We start from the raw sequence: 21,896 nt of genomic DNA, 5'->3' as shown, positions 1-21,896 counted from the left end.
CATGAACTTTTGCTACCGTGAAGATAAAGTGAATTACAGTATCTAGCTTTATTGTGATCACTTAATTTTTACAAAAGAATACGTAGTGATAAATTTCAACATCTCTAAAACCAACGAGGGATGTACATCCTACATTTGTGTGTACACATGTATCAATTTCAAGTGTTTGGTACAGATTTTGCAATGTGACAAAAAAACATGATTATTTAGAAAGATTATCATAATTTTATGATATAGACTAACCTCAAGAGAATTTCATCATCAATCAGCTCCAGGAGATCCACACATTTGTGTTCCTCAGGAATGTAGCAGGCCATAAATTGCACTGGAGGGAAAAAGAGAAATATTTCCTTCATGGTCTGGTGTAGATGTACAACAATGGTTATCATGACAATCAAACCACCAATCAATGTTTTCTTTTTATTGCATTTTGTAATGGGAATACAAAAGAAAACATATAATATAGAAGATGTAAAGACAAAAGATCATTGTGTAGCGTTCCCCATTTTCTAAAAATATTTCTAAACATTTTGACATTTCTGTGCTATAATGAACTCCAACTTACGATAAGTTCTAACAAACCAGCGTTCGAAATACCCGTCTGCAATCTGCAAATTGCATAAAGATTTTCAAGATTGCAGAAGAAAAATTAAACAATCTGCAATTTTGCAGAAGAAAAAAATCAGAGTCGGGAATCAATGGCTCTCAATTCAGGAGATTATATAGACTTACTTGTACCAAGCAAACTAGAGGCGCTGTAAATAAACTGAAGCCCACAGCGCCGCGCAAGATGGCGGCGTTTCGGTGCGTTCCGACTGCCTGGTGCTACTTGAGGTCAATTTTTTCGGGGGGTTTCGACACTTTCCGTGATAACTTTGGGGACGAATCATGTGGGAAAATGACAAATTCGTGCATTTCCGTCAACCCTCGCTAATCTCCGCGGTCACAATCTCGGGGTTGGCAAAAGTCGTGAAAACAATTCCCGGATGTTTCTATCATAAACAAGTGACGTTCTGTCGCAAGCATGGGGCATGGGCGCGATGACAGAAGGAACGAAACGGTGGCCACTACATTAGCCCGTGGTCCTTGAAGTCCAGATGGTAGCGATGAAGTTGAGAACTACTCAGATAGATATTGAGCACCGCCTTGTGTGGAAAAGGCGGAACATTTTCTCCTGTGCCAACACGGTGGGGAGGGGGGCACCCACGTGAAAAACTAACATCGCCGGGACGTCTCTGGAGTCTTCCCGAATATCCTAAGTTGGAGTCCGATGTTTGAAACTGATATCAATGTTTCAGATTTATACAAAAAAACTACACAGAGGCCAAGGTTTGCATAAGAGCATTTTATTTTGAATTTTTTTTTTTCTCGGTTTTCGTCATGTTTTCTGTGGGCCGTGGCTGTGACACAGGTCGTGCGATCTTATTTATTAATCATAAGAGGCATCAACACGTATTTCTCGCAAGGATATAATTCCCTTGTCCTTCTTATCAGGCAGGCTGTTGAATTTGTTTTTAATTTTGATACACATACTGAAATGATCAAACGAATATTTGATTTGATTGATATTGAATAAATGTACTTTTGCTGTTGCAATTTTCGCTATTAATTTGAATATTTTTCACACACATGCATGTTATTCCTCTTAAAAACTTTGCTAGTGATAATCAAAGATAGAGTGAGAGAATAAAGAATTACAGCAATGTTGCAAAGCTCTAGATATAATGTAAGTAAGTAGGCATTATTAAGTTGAGAAAGTTGTACATGTAGTATGGAGGCATGAGTATTTGCAGAAAATATTTTCAAATTGCAGAAAAAAATTTTGACATTCTGCAATATTGCAGAACACTGAAAAAAAGTATTTCTACCACTGCAAACTCAATACATCTTTCTAAAGAAACTGCTTTGGAGTCTCTACTTTGAAATATACAAACCTAGCGGAATGACCACCATTGCGAGGCAACACTGTTCAGGATCATGTTGCAAAAGATCACAATACATCTCGGGCCTCGAAATTCTTTTTTTTTTTGGAATAAGTGCGCTGGTGCAGCTAACCTAAAAATTTAGGTGCAAAGAAAGAATTTTGGGTGCACAACATGAAAGTAGAATTTCAGCAAAACATATTAACCAAACCTACTGCCTCTCTTTTAGAACTTTTAAAAATTTTAATGAAGGCAACTTTTTTTGGGCAAAAAATATTTTTTATTCACACGCTCGCATCAGTTTTGAGGTTCCCAGAGGATGTCATCCATATAATCAAATCAACATGGCCTGCTGTTGTAAGAAGAAGAAGTAAGACTTGTATCTCACCAGGCTCTATACACTCCATGTGGTAGCCCTTGGTGGGAGACTCCTTGAAGCTGCGCACGTCCAGGCACTTGGCTGGCATCCTCTTCCAGGACGTCGGCTTGAGTAGCTGCATCTCCACCCTGGCTGGGCACTGAGGCACCGGGTTACCAGCCTCGCTCTTGAAGTAGACTGCAGACAATGGTAGGCAGGTCTGCAAATAATAGAGAACAGTCAGACCTAGGGGTGGGTATTGGTACCTTGTACCGGTACAAAACCGGTATTTCTTGCTGGACCGGTAAAAAAAAAAACAGTCCGGAAGAAAACAGTGGACCGGTTGTTGGACCGATTAGAATAAAATTAATGTCATACACATGAGGAACAAAGCTTTACAGAACACTAAAATTAGGTCTCTGAGTATTAATTTATTTATAAAAAAAAAAAAAAAAACATGAGAAAAACAATGTAAACACTGTTGCCGTCTGACTATGTTGTTTTTGTAGCACTCACAGAGACCTGTATTTGGGCCTGGTCTCCAAAATATAATATAGTCCTACCGTACTACAATAGTCAGGTTCAGGTCCGTACCTGGACCTGATCCTCTGGACCTGGACCGCAAGTTAGCTATTCTATGTGATCTACTTTTTTCAGTCTCCTATTTGGGGCATGACAAAAAGGTACATGTATACCAATAGCATTTACACATCAATTCAAATGTCTGTAAGATTAAAGTTTTCTGCATAGAATGGTTTAGGGAATACACTTTTTTCAGTATGAACCTTATTTTCTTTATTAATCATTAAGTTATTTGGTTATCGATCACAAAAAAGAAGTTGCTTTTTTGCTTTATTTTGAAAATTTTCCTATTAGCTACAACTTAGCTGTAGTTTCTTAGAAAGCAGAACTTAATCTAAATTGATATCCAACCCTAACTAGTACCATACAGTTGAGAGTGACAGTATTCAAACCACCAAACTCTGAATTACTACTTTTGTAGACCCAAAACTGTCTGCTCTTTTATTTTCTTCATTTCAAATATGAAATTTGTAAATAATCTACAAGAAGTTTGTGAAATCAACGTCATCCTCACCTTACTCTTGCCCAGCTCCACTTGCACCATGTCATGGGCTGAAGGATCACAGAACACCGCAGGGAAAACCTTCATACCTGGTTCCACCTACAATGGGTCATGAGAGATACATTGTACATGGTTATTACCTCTATGAAAATGGGAACTATAATCACATTGTTTTTGCTCCCTTGGTCTGTGTCTGTGTGCATGCGTTTCCGGCGTAATATCTTTAGAACCTCTCGATTGATTGCGATGATATTTGGTATGTGGGTACGTATTGTGGACTTGATGGCTAGGTTCGATTTTGAGCCTCCTGGTGGCCAACCTTAGTACTGCAGCAGAACTTCTGGTTGTTAGAACTTCTGGTTTTTGTATCTTTGGCAATGGACATGCTATGATCTTGTTGGCTTATGAAGTTACATGTACAAGATAAAGGATACCAACTAGAACATTACGTAATTGGCAAATATTTCCACATCTTGTGCTCTTCAATAGTCTCAGGTACATGTACATGTAGATTTAGGAGTGATATTTTGTCCACTAACGAACTTGTACATCTAGAAGGCAAGATAACGATGATTCACCTGGAAGGTGGTCGTCAGCTCTTTTCCATAGGCAGAGAAGGACAGAACTCCAGTGGCCACGTTAGCCATGCAGCCAATGACGAGACCTCGCTTAGCTCCCTCTGGGCCCATGGCTGCCGCGTAGTCACCAGCACAGATCATAAAACAGTTCTGACGAGTGATTCTGTGCAGTGGGAAAAATACTTATTAATAAGAACTTACCAAGATTTGTGAATAGATTTGAGTCCCAAGAGGAAATGAAAAGATACAGATTATGTAATTTCTCATAGATATATATTACACAATAGCTCCTGAGCTATTGGTTCATTAGCATACAACCTTGTCTTGACTTACTATTCTATTAAACCATCTGAAATTGTCTTCACTTCATTAACATATCTATAACTAAGTTTTGGTATCAATCTTTAAGTTCGTTCTGTCAGATCTTTCCTTAGTCACTGACAAAAGATAGCTGATGCTGTCTGAAACGTCTGACTGTTATCTAGTTGCTTGAGTAACTATTTTTGCCGTATGTATTACTCAGCCAACCAGATGACCAGACTGGCGGAAGACCGCCAGCAGTGGAGAGATTTCATTGAGAGACATGCTGCCCCGACGGCTGACTAAGCTATGGGAGAGAGTGAGTGAGAGTGATTACACAGTTTTATTGAACTTAACCTTTAGCACACTGAACTTACCATTTGGCACCCTATTCTCTATTGATTGACAGAGTTAGGCAGCAGGAAGAAGTTTAAGGGAGACTGTACAATGTTGATATTGCATTATCTTACAGAAGAAGACAAAAAAGAAGACGTACGTCTCATAGACATTCCCGTGCTCGTCACCCATGGTGCAGGTGACCTGTCTAATCTTCAGAGGATCAAAGTCTCTCTCGTACTGGTGGAAGTCCGTTGTACAGTAGCCCACATACACCTGATTCGGGTCCTGCTGTGGGAAAATCCTGACAGCCCAGTAGTAGGTGGTTACCTGCAGAAAATGGAATAGATAACGTTTCAACCAGGAGGAAAGGCAATATTTGCAAGCAAACGCTACATACATGTATATCATCCAAATCATTTCTACACGGGTAATCCGAAATGATTTTAGATGTTTAAAAAAAAAACACCAAAGAAACTTAACATCTGCAAGCAAATGCTACATATTTCACTCGAATCCTTACCCATGTAGAAATGGTTTTACATGTGAAAAAAATATTTGCAAGCAAATGCTACATATTTCACCCAAATCCTTACCCATGTAGAAATGATTTTTGATGTGAAAAAAAACACCAGACAGAAATGAACATTTGCAAGCAAACACTACATATTTCACTTGAATCCTTCATGTAAAAATGAAAATTCTAAATGTTCCACAAAAAAAACACCAAAGTGCAAAAATGAACAGCGAGCAGTCCCTTTTCTTTACAAAAGTTGACAACAGTCCCAATGAAAGAAAAAACAGTCCCTTTTCTTTACAAAAACTGACAACAGTCCCAAATGAAAGAGAAACTGTGACTGACTTTGCTCCAGTCAGGCTCTTCCTCTTCTATTTCCGCTGGTGTTGCAGGTGATTCAGGCTCCATGATGACAGAGGCTGGTCTCTTTCTCTTCAGGAGGGTATCGAGGGGTTTCTTCTTTATCTTCTTTTCCTTGGAGGTATCCAGTTCCCCCATCCTCTCCAGAGACTTCTCTGCCAACATCTTGAGCCTGTCCCTCTCCGTCATGTCGTCCTTGAACTTGGGCTTCTCTTCGCTGAACTGTCCTTCCTTGCTCTTGACAAGAGCCTCAAAATCAGTGTCAACTGCAACAAGTAGAAAAGTTTTAAACTACATGTACATATACATGCACAACAGTGACTTAGGACAGTGAGGTAATATGCATTGATTTTGGGTATAATGAGAAATTATGAAAATGTTCTTGGCCCCAGGACCAAATAATGTATGAAACAATTTCAAGCAAAAATAGCTGCATGGTGACAATGGCTCAGCCTAAGCATCTAAAATATGGCTGACAGGTAATGGTTAAGTTGTTGGTTGCTACTAAGGGAATACTTCCTTGATCAGCAAAAAATAATTGAAAAGATACAAGATCATTACTATAGTTATATTGGTTCCCCTTGAATCTGAAATTCAATAGCTACATGTAACTTTTTTTCTAACAATTAAATGTTAATGCTCAATACACATATTACCAGCGTCCAAAAGTACATCTGCATAATGTAACCCTATACAAATATCTAGGTGCACTTTTGGGTGCACAAAAGTGTATATGGACCCAGTATTTCGAGCCCAGCTTTTCCTACTTCAAAGTTTCTATTTGGTATACTATTCTCTGTGTGTTTAGTCATTTGTAATCAAATCAAAACGGCCTTACCTTTGTCAAGAATGGGATCAAACTCCTCCTCAGTCCTGACGCGTGGCCGGGTGAACCTGTCCCTCATCTTGACGGGCAGGCTGAGCCGCATGTACACAAAGTTGGGCTCGTCCTGCTTGGTGCTGATCTTCTTGTGCACCACTTTCAGGGAGGGTGGTGCTTTGGCACTGAGGAAACGACAAGGTTACAGATCACGCAAAGAAGTATACATGGAACAATGATGTAACCAAGTCCAAACAGTGGAACAGTTCACGTACCTCGGTAGCATACTTAGTAACAGTGGTGAGGCAGAACCTGACATCAATTGTAGAATAGGAAAAGCAGCTGCAGTATTTCGAAGGATGCATTCCATTTGGGCCACAAACGCCATTGATCTGGATACCAAGCTCCGCCTGTACAACAGTATTGTCTTACCCATGGCAATCTATGCAAGTGAAACTTGGATATGTACAGCTAGACTGACCAGGAAGCTGGATGTGTTTCATCAGAGGAACTTGAGAAGAATACTTTAAGTGCAATGGCAAGAACACATCACAAATGAGGAAGTCCTCAGAAGGGCCAAGTCCAAGCCACTGGGAGACATCATAACCAGCAAGAGAATGCAACTGGCAGGTCACATCTTACGTCTATAGGTCTGTCTCGAACCATTCCCTGTGCTGATGTCGAGGCGGACGACACAATGCAAGATGAAACCACACAACTGGACTCCTGGGCCGCTGAAAATAACATGATCATGAACGGAGACAAATCCTTTGAACTGTGTTTCGCGAAAACCCCTCCGGAACCACCGCCCCTTATTCTTGGAGGAAAGGAAGTACCAGTGGTTACCTGTGCTACTTACCTGGGATTAAAGGTACACTCCAACCTTGGATGGGACAGTCATATTACACATGTAACAAAGAAAGGTTCCAAGCGTCTACATTTCCTTCGCCTTCTGGCGAAGGGAGGCATGCCTCCCGAGGACTTGCTTACCGTTTACACAACCCTCGTAAGGCCTGTATTGGAATATGCACATGTGTTATATGTTGGGTGTTCTGACTCGCAAAGAAACACTCTCGAGGCTGTGCAGAGAAGGGCGATGAGGATCATCAACAGAAACAGTAGCAGTCCGACGTCATCCCCCCTGCCAACTCTGCAGTCAAGACGAGAAGAAGCACCGAGAGCCTTGTTCACGCAGATGCGGGCAAACGACCACCCCCTGCACTACATGATCACCAATGACAGGAAAGAAGAAACTGGGAGGACTTTACGTAATCACAACCACCTCTCACTGCCGAAATGTAGAACTGAGAGACTTAAAAGATCCTTTTTGTACAAAGCGACGCTGCTCCACAACAAATGTCTTTAAGCCTTGTCGAATACCTCCATATAGATCACAAGAACTCGTATTATCTATGTATTTCTAGTGACCTATACAATGCGTTTTTTAACACTTGTAATTGTATTGCTTATCATCTCTGTGATTTTTAATAAGTTGTTTCCACTGGAATATTATGAATATTTTAGATTAATTTGTGTCAATTAGCTGAAATTCAGACTGTTGTCTGCAAAATGCTAATAAAGATCTTTTGACTTTGACTTTGACGTCTACCGAGAGAACGGCACTCGAAGATTGCAATGACCTGGGTGCCACCAGGGGGCAGAAGGAAAAGAGGCAGGCCTAAGAATAACTGGCGCCGGACATTCCTAGGAGATCTAAAAAGAGTAGGAATCCCATGGGAAGGGGCCGAAGAAGCGCCGACCGACCAGTCAAGATGGAAGCATGCTGCCTAATGTGCCTGCGGCACAGGAGGACCTAAGGTCTAAGGTAAGGATGCTGAGTATCATCCTCTGTAGTAACTGCTGGTTCAATCTTTTCGCTTGCTAATTATACCGTACCACGGATTGAGCCAGCGGTTACTACCGAGGATGGTGGTCAGGCTACAAAGATGTTATGCTGACAAGAATTAGCTTTGGAAGTTAAGTACTTAGTAATAATAGGGTCTGTGAATCTTTCAACATTTTGTAAACTTAAGACCATATGATGCCAAAATCATTACAATACAATCATCAGTCAGTCAATTTACAAGCATATTTGCACAGACGAGTATGTGAATTGTTAATCAAATATTGTTGTTGCTGAATATAATCAGAAAATGTTGTATTTTGGTGTAATGTGATATTTGATAATCATGCTACAGAATTTCTTATGTCAACTGTGTATAACCAGATAAATCCAGATTTGTCATAGAGCACATTTTATGATCTATACTTCAATAAGCTCTTAGCAAATAGTTACTGTAGCACATGTAGCACTAGCACATGTACATGTACAGTTGTTTTTCCACTGTATCTGTCACAAGAAAACATTTCACCTCTAGACATACATGAACTTGAGAGACTTGAAAACAAATATATTAAGAATTTTCCTACCCAGGAGGAATCCTGATGACGTCGATCTCGTCATTGCTGATGTTGCTGAACAGAGGAAGATGATGGACTGTGTACCACATGGTCATGGGCCTCTTCATGTTCCTGTTGAATACACACAGTACTTGGTAAAGAGTATACAATGTCATATACATTTACATGTATGATCAAATAAAGAAATGGGCAGTATGTTTGTAGGTCTAGGCAAACTTTAAGTAGGATTAGGAAGACAAAGAATTTATCTGGGAGAGTTACATGTATGGGAACATAATTCTTGGCAAATCACAGTTAAGTAGTTTTGGAGTGTTTATCTCAGTACAAAATTAACTGCTTTGCTAACACCTTATGTTGCAACAGTTGATGTGTATGTTAAGAATGGTACAAGACTTACACACAGAACGGTTCATAGCCCTCCTTCAGCCCATGGACTGTGAAATACTTGAAAGTGGAGGCATCCTAAGGGAACGAAAAGTACATGTAATTACTTCAATCAAAGAACAGAAATTGATGCACGTGCAGATGTCATCCATATATTAATCAAATCAAAATGGCCTAACTGATTTCCAGTAGTGTAAACATGAATGTGCTCAACTTACATGTCCAAGGTTTAGCCTGGCCTTCTCTCCCTTCGCAAGACTGCATGCTGGTACATAACCTGTACAATGATTTAAAAAAGAACATGTCATAATTATTATGAAACCATATACTGCATAGCTTGACATTAGAATCCTTCACAACGATGCTAGATTATAATACTATTTGCACTATTGCTGTTCATCACATCATTGTGTAACAAATGTAATGGACACATCATTCTTTTCTCCAATGTAATGTTATGGATTCACCTTCAAGGGAGGTATATTTGGATGTAAAAGCAATTATACTAGACACAGAATAAGAAAAAACCAGTATGTATTCAAACTGGAAAAATAGTTCTGACTTATCTTCGTTTTTCTGTCCGGTGCAGTTTTTATAAATAGTCATGCAATCATCAATGTTCTAATGATATTAGATTTGGTACAATATTGAAGGCAACTTCAAAATGGACTTCATGCTCAAATTCCAACCTAATATTCAGTTCTATAAACAAGGCTATATTAACACTCTTAAGAACAAGTCACTCTCCAAGCAGAGGAGGGGTTTCGGCTGTTTTTTGACGTGTTTCTAGGCGTTTTTGTCGGGCTTTCTACTTTGTCATGTTTTTTTTTGTATAGCCAACCCACACAAAAAAAAACATGACAAAGTAGAAAGCCCGACAAAAACGCCTAGAAACATGTCAAAAAACAGCCGAAACCCCTCCTCTGCTTGGCGAGTAAGAAAAAGTAGTTTTCAGTTAAGCGTGAGCATGATGATCACTACTCACCCTCTCCGATTTCAATGTCCTTAAAAGCAACTTCCTGTCCATTTTTGTCCACCATCAGCTCCCCATTGTAGGTAAAGCCTACACAGTAAATAGAACATAGCACAAACTTTAGATTTGTGTATTTGTATCTATATAGCCTGTATAACCGCCCTTTGGCAAAACACACCAGCTTCGCAGGCATGTGGAGTGGCAGCAGCTGGTTATATTACACCGAACAACCTGTCACGTCTAACCTTCGCATATCTAACTGCATGCATTGTTTAAAGCTATCAAAGGAGGATGCTTCTAAGGTACTTGGTGGTAACAAGTTAATTCCACTCTACAATCGTACTAGGAAAATACAAATTTTTGAACACATCAATCCCAGGTGGATAAGATACTTAAAGGCATGACTATTTCTTGTCCATAGATACACACACATGTAGTACCCATCCTCACAAGAAAATACAACATTCTTACATGAAGTTCACTGGATGTCAGTTTAAAGTAACACCCAGTGTTAAACAACACATTACAAATTATCTAAGTCCTATTTTTGGTTCTACAAAACTATCAGGACCTATACTGACTCTCTTATTCATACTCATGCATGTAATCATGCCTAAAATAATTTGCTTGACTTTTGAACCTACAAGTTCTCTAACGATTTGAAACAAAACATTGCAAGACTTCAAGTAGAGAATGATGAAAAGCATCTTGCTTAGAGGATATCGATAAGCAAATAATGTTTCTAATTGTAGGTTATTTGTATGGACAATAGATGCATGACAGTGTATATCTTACTGATGTGTTTATCATTCAGGTCCAGTAGACATCCCACCACATCACCAGGCCTCCAAGTGCGGCCAAAACTCTCATGGTGACCGTGCCATTTCAGCCCCTGTACAGACCACAATACATATTATACAATTGCAGTAAAATATATATACAATTTCTACTTCCTACCAAATTCTTAGCTATGTAAGCTTGCCACACAGCACACTTCGACGGCGTCAAAAGTGCACAGGGAACACACTGTGACGACCGTCCTAGGGCCATATGGGGCACCCGGAACGGCTGTTTTTTACGGTCTCCACATCAATATAAGACACGAACAGTTGACTATACTCGGTCAGAAAATAGCTGAACAATCAAATTTTGTGTTATCATAGAGTGTTTCCTGTGCACTTAATATTAACTTTCTAGTTATGAAAGAAACTTTGTCAAGAATACCAAGATGCAACAATATCTTTCATTGTGAAACACTTGTTGTGATCATAACAAATCACCAACATAATCATGAAGAGGGACTCACATAAAAGCCGTCAAAGGCATAGGAGAGGTTGTCTGCACCAAGGTCCTCATCAGACCTGGTTTGGGGCGAGCACCAGCCCACCCTCATGTTGCCTGTAGACACCACTTCAAACTCAAAGTACCACTTCCCCTTCATAACCGCGTATGTCTTCTCCCCGCGGTACGTCCTGAGTCGAGTCTTCTTCGAACCGTTGGCTCCTCTCAGAAGAGCTGAAACGACACACAGAAAATGTGTCACAATATTGAACAGTCTTCAGACAAATATACAAACTATCTCCACTTTTCTAATGTTTAAAAATGCCCTGAAAACCCATCTCATAAGTCATCCTAGCCCCTGTAGTAGTCTCATATGTCGTAGTAGTGTAGTAGTTCGTATCTTATCTTAGGTTATTACGTTACACTATTTATCATTTGATTATCGTTATCTATTGTTATCATATTCTATGTATTACTTTGCTATAATATTTATTGATAATAATTGATTTTGATTAATATAGAGGAGGAGGGCCTAGTGTAAGCTATATACACTTTTTCCCTCCTCCTGCACCTTATTTTTAAAAATCTATTTTTTATCGTATTATGATGTATTTTTTTGTTGTATATAAATAAACAAAACAAAATAAAAAGCCTGGTAGTCACAGTCTTCCTGGACCAGTGACCAAGACACTTGTTTTGTATATCCGTAACATCAAAGGCTTACAGTAAAGTGCTCAAAGAAACCTGCATACAATTTTTTTTGCATATCAGTGGTCTGATACCTTCCATACAAATCTGCTCACCTTTCATGTAAAAATGTTTCTGTCTACTCCATAAATAAAGTTATTACATTGCATACATTCACATCAAAAATCATCTGTTCTATAGAGTTACGTTTGTGCCCACTTCTAGTAATAATTCATCATCATCATCATCATCATGGGGTCCTCCTCTTACAAGGTGTAACAAGTGAACTTTACTCTCCAAAACCTCTTATTGTTCATTGCAAAGAGAAGTTCCTGTCCTTCTAAATTAGTTTCAGTTTCTATGAGTGTTGTGATTGGTTGAACAATCCTTCTGTTATAATTAAGTTATCTGTAATTTGCTACCCACCTCTGATGGCTGGCTAGTTGGATGTGACAGGTGGTTCAATGGAGTAGCCATAAGCCAGAAGTTTAATTAGTTTCAGTTTCTATGAGTTTCTTGAGTGTTGTGATTGGTCAATCAATCCCTCTGTTATAATTAAGTTATCTGTAATTTCCTTCCCACCTCTAATGGCTGGCTTGTCGGATGTGAAAGGTGGTTCAATTGAGTAGCCATAAGCCAGAAGTTTAATTAGTTTCAGTTTCTATGAGTTTCTGGAGTGTTGTGATTGGTCGACCAATCCCTCTGTTATAATCAAGTTATCTGTAATTTCCTTCCCACCTCTGATGGCTGGCTCGTCAGATGTAACAGGTGGTTCAATGGAGTAGCCATAAGCCAGAAGTTTAATTAGTTTCAATTTCTATGAGTTTCTGGAGCATTGTGATTGGTCGACCAATCCTTCTGTTATAATTGAATTATCTGTAATTTCCTTCCCACCTCTGATGGCTGGCTCGTCGGATGTGACAGGTGGTTCGATGGAGTAGCCATAAGCCAGAAGGGTGCGAATCGCCTCATACCCTTTCTCCCTGTTGTTCTGCTTGACCGACTCTGGGAGAAGGTTGTAAGGCAACAGATAGGGATGTCTCTTCAACTCCTTGTCCTGAGGAAAGAGTGGGCAAATGAGCTAGACTGCGCACAATACTATACCATTGGGCTTGCCCCTGAGGCGTCGCCAATAAAAAACTTTGTTCTATCTTGTTTGGGTGTTCAAAACTGATATCATACCTATGATTTAGACATAGATGTTACTATTTGTATATGGATGAAGACTTCGCATTGTGGACAATAAAGGCATCTAAGTAAAAAGTGTTCATATATACAATGTAGTTGACAAGTATGATGTAAAGTGAATGATAATGATAATTATGAATATTGATTTTGAAATTTGGCAAGTATGATGTACAGTTATAAATGATGATGATAACTTTCATGAATATTCATTTTGAAATTTGGCAGATTCTGCAGGAATTCCTGCAGGAAGAATTTGTGCAGCAGAAATTTCTGCAGGAAGATATTTTCCTGCAGGAATGTCCACAAGAATCCCTGCAGGAAGAAGGTAGGAATCCCTGCAGAAAGAAGGTAAATTTCTGCAGGCAAAATCTTACTTCGCTCAGCCCATGGGTCCACTTATCCCGGACCCTGTCCCTTGCCCAGATGTTGTGAGTGTTCTCTGCCAGCTGCTCGACAAGTTCCTTCAGCCTGTTGCTCAGAGAGATTTTGGAGGTGTCCACGGGGGCAGGTTTGTACCCATTAGCCATCATGTAACTGGAAAAAACGTTGTAAAGTTTTACTTGCACAATACCGGTACTAGCATTCAATCAGGCTAATGCTTTGGTTCCAATTGCATCGGTGCCCGTCCGGGGTATAGTCCCGGCTGGGCCCCGAAACCACAAATTTGTCCCTATGGCCCGTCGGGTACAAGGGGGGTACCTCCCGGTGTTCCCACGATTAGCTCACGGCTTCTCTTTGTTACCGGGTACATTGTTCAACTTAAGTCTGAATTAAATTGATTCAGGATACCGGCCGGGCCTAAAAATACCCGAGGGTGTCCGACAGGTGTCTGATGGGACCACATAGGGGTCACGCCCGAAAGTGCTCCCTCCCAAAAAACCCGCCCATGCACTACCCGGAAGGGCCGCCTTTCCCAATTGGGACCGAAGCATAATAGATAGCAGGGGGTCAGGCAGTCTTTTGGACACCCTACGCAAAGAAAACAAGGAAATTAGATGCCCTCCTTTAGCAGGGGATACCCAGAGAACACCATTTTCCTGGTAATTACATACACATGCACATGTGCGCCCCACACACACTGCTGCTTTTCCTCATTGATTGACATGCAAGGCTACCTGTACCAGGCCATTATCAATCAACATAGCCCATTGTTCCTATTGGTTCCCTCCCTAAACCACCCCCACCACCAATGTTTGGATGACATGTCTATAAATCCTAGCTAAAACGTAGTTAAAAGGCTTGTATTCAATATGTACACCTTTTAAACTTACAGCAGTTTCCTAACTATAACTAATATAACTGGGACTAACCACAGCAATGAGCAACAACACTTACTTCTTTGGCAGTCTGAGTTTCTTGACCTTCTTGGCTGCTTCGATGTCAGCTACACCAATATGGTAGCCAAGAGAAACAATGGCCCTATGTGGAACAAAGAAAGCACAACTCAGCAAAGGCCATCTGCATGGTGAGTCTACATATATGTATGAAGCTTTGTGTATGTACATTGAACAATAAAGTAGCAATGCCAAAGTAACATCAACATCAGCACCATGGCCAGCGCCTGTAGACAGCCTTTGTCAGCAACCATAATGCATCTTTGTCAAAACATCATTCTCAAGCTTGCCAAACTAAATCTAAACTAGATTCTGCTTAACTCTTGTTCATGTACATGAAAACTAAGTCTGTTTCATTGTTTACTTTCATACCTCCTCTAGACACTGGTTATATGTGGTACAGCTGAAAAAAAGTTATGAAAAAATATGCTGCCCAACTAAAAAAGGCATTGAAAGTACATTGTACATAATTTGTGTCTCATCAAGTAAATTTGCTGAAGCACAATAGTGGGACCCTTTCACTACATTCTGGTAGATCCAGGCATTGCTAACTCATGATACTCTTGTTCTTCTCTTATATCTTTATATGAAATATGAAATATGAAACGTTATTAGATGCCCCCATCAGAGGACAGATAAATGTACCCACAAAGTCGTCAGTTTAAGGCATGGTAATTGAAAATACCGTTCTCTACACGAAAAACTTGTGAGCAGAGCCAAATGCTAGATCCTGTTGGAAGAAATATCAATTATTCTGTAAAAAAGAGGGGATGGTCTCTTAAACTTATTCCTTTCTCTTAGCAGAGGAATGTAGGGTGTGATTCTAGACTGTCTCCTTGGACCTGAAGCAGGCTTTTGACTCCATGGACCTTTGACATCAACGATGGTGTCAGACAAGAGATGTATCCTGGCTACATCTATCTATTGTTAACACTAACAAACATCAACACCGTGAGAAATGTGTCCCAGAACTTATGTGAAGCTAGCTATTGCATATTCACCATCACTTATCAAAAGTAGGCATCTGCAAGTAATATGGTCTTCCTGGCTTGGACGCCATGTTAGACCAGCTCATTTCAAGTATGGGGACGCAGCCTCTGAAGAAACCTGCCAAACAGCTCGCCAGCATCGTGAAATCGATCTGATATATCAATATTCTTTATCTTTGCACACACATTTATGACCCTAAGATGGCAAGGAGGACTTGTGGTCAGGGTTGTCGACTTAGAATCTAAAGGTTCTGGGTTAGAATCCCTAGCAGGCCCCAATGTTGTGCCCTACGGGAAGACACTTAACACACATTTCCTTATGAGCATTTCAATTTTCTTACATTTCTTCTCATTAGAATATACACACATCTCCTATCATGTCACGTCCGGTTGTCTTAATGAGCTGCTATTACATGGTGTCCAGTAAACAAACCCATAAGACAGATTCATACTAGGCATTACAAGTTGTACAAAAATATGCAGCACTCATATCCGAGACTTATACATGTACATTGCGCCATTGAGTTAGGTTAGTCAAAACTGCCATCAAGTTTCAGAACACAAATCTCTTATTCTGAGCGCTTTAGTTCTCATTCTGCAAGTCTAAGAAGGTCTGCAACATTTCTGCAAACAATCGTGGGCAATTTTAGGAGCATCACCTACATATATTCTGTCAAATAGACAGATTATTTGATTATAGCCAATCTTAAAAGCTCAAAGAAGTAAACACCTTGTTAAAACTCTGCCAGTACAAATAACAGCACTTTTTAAAAAGCCATTTAGAAGGGAACTGCTGCCTTAAGACCAGCACAGAAAAATCGCACACAGTCCACTCTGCTGAAGCAAAGCCGGGGGGAGAAAAGCCATGGGGTGTCACGCAGCAGCAACAGGCTGTAACCATGGAAAAAACACCATTTACTTGAGAGTCTCCTGAGTCAGGTGGGTTTGGGAGTACCGTTCACCGTGGGGCAACTTGGAAAAGAACATCAGAAGCGGCTCCAGCTTTTTTCCCTCATCTAGTTTCTGGTGGAAGAAATCGAGACGTTATTCGGGCGGAAATGGCAGGACTTACTTGAGGCTTTCCAGTATAAAATTGGTTTGAGCCGTCCTCTCATCATGGTGAAGCTTGCTGAAGTCAATAAGTCTGGGCTCTTGCTTTCTCTCCTCATCCTCAGCCTAACAGTACAGAAAGAATAAATAAAGGACCAATGCAAAGGACAGCATGAAACATTGCACTTTTGTACTGCACTTGTGATGTATTATTGTGTCTGTCCCTGCTGCTGAATGTTGTGCACACTAGCACTGTTGTGTCTGTCCCTGGTGCTGAATGTTGTGCAAACTAGTACAGTTGTATCTGTCCCTGGTGCTGAATGTTGTGTCTACAAGCACTGTTGTGTCTGTCCCTGGTGCTGAATGTTGTGCAAACTAGTACAGTTGTATCTGTCCCTGGTGCTGAATGTTGTGTCTACTAGCACTGTTGTGTCTGTCCCTGGTACTGAATGTTGTGCACACTAGCACTGTTGTGTCTGTCCCTGGTGCTGAATGTTGTGCACACTAGCAGTGTTGTGTCCGTCCCTGGTATTGAATGTTGTGCACACTAGCGGTGTTGTGTCTGTCCCTGGTACTGAATGCTGTGCACACTAGCACTGTTGTGGCTGTCCCTTAAGTATCATTACATGATTGTATACAATATCTGACCCAGTAAATATGAAGCTAAATCAGAAAGACTTTGTGAGTTGAATAAAATGATGCCTATTACAACCTTTGAACTATAGTTGTCAAAAGACAAATTAGCTATTTTTCATTCATTTCATTTGAAGCTATATATTTGATAATAATGAAACATAAGTTGAATGTTCATCAAGGCTGACCCCTGATCATCTACATGTACTCACTATGTACTTACTGTAGTTACTACTACACATGTACATGTACTCACTATGTACTTACTGCAGATACTACTACATGAACCTACTATGTACTTACAGTACTTGCTACTAAACGTACTTACTACGTACTTACTGTAGTTATCACTAGATGTACTTACTATGTACTTGCTACTATATGTACTTACTATGTACTTACTGTACTTACTACATGTACTTACTATGTACTTACTGTACTTACTACATATACTCATTATGTACTTACTGTACTTACTACTACATGTGCTTACTATGTACTTACTATGTACTTACTGTACTTACTACTACATGTACTTACTATGCCGTAACTCCAACCAGCCTCAATCTTTTTCATGCACCAGAGGTCGTGAAGGTTCTCTGTCAATTTTTCCCGTACAGACTCCACAAAGCCAGGCAGGGTGATCTGTGGAATAAACCGATACCGTATTGAGCAACGTTCCTTTAACATTCATCAAAAGACATACCTCAGTGACATACATAACAAATTGTTATGTTTTTTATCTTTCTATCGGTTTGGCTGTTTAGGACACATAGCCAGGGCTGCCCAACTAGCCTGTGGCTATCACAAAGGGCTAGCCCTGCTGACAAAGACGAGACATTATTGGGGATAGCACTTTTGGCCCGTTTTTGGTCTGAAAATAAGCCCAAAAGTCACAAAATGAGGCATTTTGACGTGATGTACACCAAAAATGTGATTGAAGTCATGTAGGGACATATTGAAGGCATCCTTGTACTGCAAAATATAATTGATAAATAAATGTATGGAGACTCACATGTGTAGTGTTGACAGGGTTAGGCACGAGTGGTTCATACATCTCCAGCCCTTTGGAGCCGTGGATATATCCCTCATCCACCCCTGCAAAGTGGAAGAGGGGTTCCACAACCAGCGGCTCGTTGGGGAGCACGAGTTCATAGATGGGTGCATAGCCCTCTGGGGGAAGGTACTGTAAGTCACCGTGCGGCGACCCAAACAGGAAACGGACACTGGAATCAGAAAAGAATGAGTGTTATGACTTTGATGAATTGTCCAACTTATAATAAAGAGAGAGATGCACTGTTACAGACTATTACTTCTGAGACAAACTTCACCCTATCTGGTACACAAAGCAATATTTTCTATGTATTGTTGTCATCTACGACTCCTGTATCCACATACATAGATCAATTTCTCTATAAATCATTCCAAAAGCGAGACAGAACTACCCATACATGACTATATTGTAATCCATATACTGGTATTGATAATATTTTGTAGTTAGAATTGCAGGGTAGACTAGCCTTGTAGTATTATTGATTTAATGCCATACATTGTAGCATGTACGATTGTTGAGCAATAAAGTACATTCATATAACTAGCGTTCCGCAACGCCATATCTTTGCCAAATGATGTTAACTTTTACAACTGACGTATTCGCAAAGTTTCTTATCGATCAATCAAATATGGTATTATTTCAGGATTGAAGTTAACAGAACAGCATACACAAACCGCTTGCAAACTGTTAACAGAAAACCTCATAGACCTTTTGGAAGATCTAGAATCTATGATTATGACAGCGAGTGCCATATGATTACAGATACTCTCTCCTACAGATTATGTTCACGTAATAGTGCATAGAACAGAAGAAAGTGAGAATGACATACACTACTTTTGTAGAGCAGCTTATCACTGGGAAGAAGAGACCAGGGGAGGAGTTGAAATGCTCAAACATGCCCTGCACAGGGTTTCCATTCATGCGGAATGAAATACAGGGCACGGTGAGGTCCAGGCAGCAGCTGACGATGTCCCCCTTTGTCAACATGTGGGGGTCGTAGGACTGCACCCTCCTGGCACGTCCAGCTGTAAGACACATGAACATGTGAGTTAGAGAAGTCTTTTTCAACTGTGCAAACTAGCACTGTTGTATCTGTCCCTGGTGCTGAATGTTGTGCACACTAGCACTGTTGTGTCTGTCCCTGTGACTGGTTGTTGTGCACACTAGCACTGCTGTGTCTGTCCCTGGTGCTGAATGTTGTGCACACTAGCACTGTTGTGTCTGTCCCTGGTGCTGAATGTTGTGCACACTAGCACTGCTGTGTCTGTCCCTGGTGCTGAATGTTGTGCACACTAGCACTGTTGTGTCTGTCCCTGTGACTGGTTGTTGTGCACACTAGCACTGCTGTGTCTGTCCCTGGTGCTGAATGTTGTGCACACTAGCACTGTTGTGTCTGTCCCTGGTGCTGAGTGTTTAGTACACTAGCACTGTTGTGTCTGTCCACGGTGCTGGATGTTGTGCACACTAGCAGTGTTGTATCTGTCCCAAGTGCTGAATGCTGTGCACACTAGCACTGTTCTGTCTGTCCCTGGTGCTGAATGTTGTGTATACTAGCACTGCTGTGTCTGTCCCTGGTGTTGAATGTTGTGCACACTAACACTGTAGTGTCTGTCCCTGGTGCTGAATGTTGTGCACACTAGTAATGCACAAAAAAGGTGATCAGTTCAGCTCACTGAAGAGCTATTCTTCCACTGGTCAAGAGAGAAGACAGACGCTATGTACAGTATTTACAGGTTCGCTGTGCAAGGGAATTTCGCTAGCTCTTTTCGACAAACACAATAGACAACAGCTTAACGTCCCAACCCATTCTTGCGTGCACGTCTGGCGAGCAACACAGCTGGGATTCAAACTCATCGCTTCTTGGTCCAGAAGTATTGCCAATAACCACTGGACTACGCACGCTAGTATTCTAGCTGGGTAACCCTACATAGTAGTATGAACCATGCAGGGGTCGTGTTCCCAAATACAGGTTTCCATGTGTCAACAGCAAAAGATATGACAATAAGTGACAGGGATATTCCCCCAAATAGAGAATTTAGAGGCAGAATCGATGCATACCTGTCCACAGATGCATCCCATCAAAACCATAGGAATGGAAGTCGTCTCCCACCCCGTTACTCCCCCAACCCTCGCCACCACCAGGGTAGGGGGAGAAACCGCTGGAGTTGGCCCAGCCGATCCGCAGGTGGGCAGGGATGGAGGTGTTCTGCTGGACCTCCTCTACGACCAGCTCGTAGTACCACTTGGTGTAATGGACTCCGCCGTCTGCCAGCCCTACATACAGGTTGGGCCGTATGCTGCAGGAAACAAAATATCATTATGATATGATATTATGTCATACCAGGGCTGCAAAAAAGTTCGATACGGGTGTTCCGGACAGATTTCCATCATATCGAGTATGCAGGCAGCTTAGAAAGAGCTGTACATAATGACGTGCAAATTATGCAAATTTTTAATTGGTTTGCATAATCAATGGGGAAAGTCTATATTTTAAGCGTTTCCATTATAAGACGCAAATACATGTAACATATGTGTGTTTATTGATGTTGGATCATTAACAGATATCAATTATGCAAATAAATTCCTAATTTGCATAATAAATGCAAAATGCCCTAATTATTCAAAGTGGTAAATTATTGGACTGTTAACATTGTGACCTGTGTAGGTCAGTTAAAGGTGTACATGGCCAAGCATAGATTATGCAAATGTGGAAGTCATTTGCATCATCAAAATATTTCATGAAGATCTGAGGTCTCTGAACTCTTGATATCAGTGTTTTACCTGGTGACGTGATCGAGCAGTTTGGTCTGCAGGAGGATGTCTCTGCTGGGGAGCAGGTTGTCCACAATGAGATTTTGGTTGGACCTGACAGCCACACCGTTGCACACACACAGGGAACACAGCACCTCCAGAACCTACAGGTACAGGAACAACATCACAGAGTTAGCACAAAAAGGCTAAGGTAAGGGCAGGGCTTGAAATTCATTCTTGGAAATAGGTGCACTGGTGCACATAACCAAAAAAATTAGGCGCACAGAAAGAATTTTGGGTGAAACACATGTAATAAAGCACAACATGTTTTACAACGTTTAATGCTACTGTCTCTCTTAAGACTTCAATCTGTAGTCCTATAGCTAACTTTGAAATTTGAAACAAGTAATAAAAAGTGTACAAATAAAGTACAACAAAATGTGATATTGCTTTTTCTGATGCTAACATTTCCAGAATATTCTATATACTATAAAATAATAGATGAAATAAAATGAATAAACAGTACAAGGCTGGCCCCTTGCAATAGCAATAGCTAGTCGGGCAGCCTTGGCTGCTGTACATTGTACACAGCTGAACAAATAAATAAATAAAATAAAAAGGGCCATTGTGCTCACCTTGTGTCTTCTACCATGCTTCTCAATGAGAGAGATGATGACTTTGATGTGCTGTTCTTTGACCATGTTCAGAGCGTCAGGACTCTCAATAAGCACACAGTGCAGCACGTCCAGGATACCTGTGGAGGCGGACTGGCTCTCCAGTTTGCTCACCAGCCAGCCCAAGGACTTGGCAAACTTGGTGCAGTTGCTCCTGTTTCCCCGGATCATGCAGGCTAGAGGGAAGCAAACAAAGAACAAC

The 21,896-nt window shown here is 40.7% G+C and overlaps 1 protein-coding gene across 17 annotated transcripts in view; it reads right to left on the bottom strand.

The window, feature by feature from the left end:
• LOC136432373 (ryanodine receptor 2-like) overlaps window positions 1–21,896 on the bottom strand; it is a 144,056-nt gene that overhangs the window by 94,223 nt on the left and 27,937 nt on the right. For 14 of the 17 annotated variants that reach the window (XM_066423605.1, XM_066423591.1, XM_066423594.1 and 11 more), the window contains 23 exons: window positions 21,656–21,870; window positions 21,051–21,184; window positions 20,328–20,566; window positions 19,099–19,294; window positions 18,231–18,441; window positions 17,756–17,860; window positions 16,452–16,555; window positions 14,545–14,628; window positions 13,584–13,743; window positions 12,916–13,078; window positions 11,360–11,568; window positions 10,849–10,945; window positions 10,066–10,143; window positions 9,299–9,357; window positions 9,094–9,158; window positions 8,706–8,807; window positions 6,294–6,460; window positions 5,441–5,721; window positions 4,739–4,908; window positions 3,943–4,105; window positions 3,377–3,463; window positions 2,311–2,500; window positions 244–325 (listed from right to left, as the gene is read on the bottom strand). In XM_066423605.1, the coding sequence (XP_066279702.1) occupies window positions 244–325; window positions 2,311–2,500; window positions 3,377–3,463; window positions 3,943–4,105; window positions 4,739–4,908; window positions 5,441–5,721; window positions 6,294–6,460; window positions 8,706–8,807; window positions 9,094–9,158; window positions 9,299–9,357; window positions 10,066–10,143; window positions 10,849–10,945; window positions 11,360–11,568; window positions 12,916–13,078; window positions 13,584–13,743; window positions 14,545–14,628; window positions 16,452–16,555; window positions 17,756–17,860; window positions 18,231–18,441; window positions 19,099–19,294; window positions 20,328–20,566; window positions 21,051–21,184; window positions 21,656–21,870 (3,361 nt within the window). Of the gene's footprint in view, window positions 1–243; window positions 326–2,310; window positions 2,501–3,376; window positions 3,464–3,942; window positions 4,106–4,738; window positions 4,909–5,440; window positions 5,722–6,293; window positions 6,461–8,705; window positions 8,808–9,093; window positions 9,159–9,298; window positions 9,358–10,065; window positions 10,144–10,848; window positions 10,946–11,359; window positions 11,569–12,447; window positions 12,464–12,759; window positions 12,815–12,915; window positions 13,079–13,583; window positions 13,744–14,544; window positions 14,629–16,451; window positions 16,556–16,604; window positions 16,709–17,755; window positions 17,861–18,230; window positions 18,442–19,098; window positions 19,295–20,327; window positions 20,567–21,050; window positions 21,185–21,655; window positions 21,871–21,896 lie in introns of those variants that run through there. The other 3 variants (XM_066423592.1, XM_066423603.1, XM_066423604.1) reach the window with 3 other exon arrangements.

This window comes from Branchiostoma lanceolatum, chromosome 4 (assembly GCF_035083965.1).
Source record: "Branchiostoma lanceolatum isolate klBraLanc5 chromosome 4, klBraLanc5.hap2, whole genome shotgun sequence".
In the NCBI taxonomy this organism is placed as follows: Eukaryota; Metazoa; Chordata; class Leptocardii; order Amphioxiformes; family Branchiostomatidae; genus Branchiostoma; species Branchiostoma lanceolatum.
This window is presented reverse-complemented; position numbering and strand designations above follow the sequence as displayed.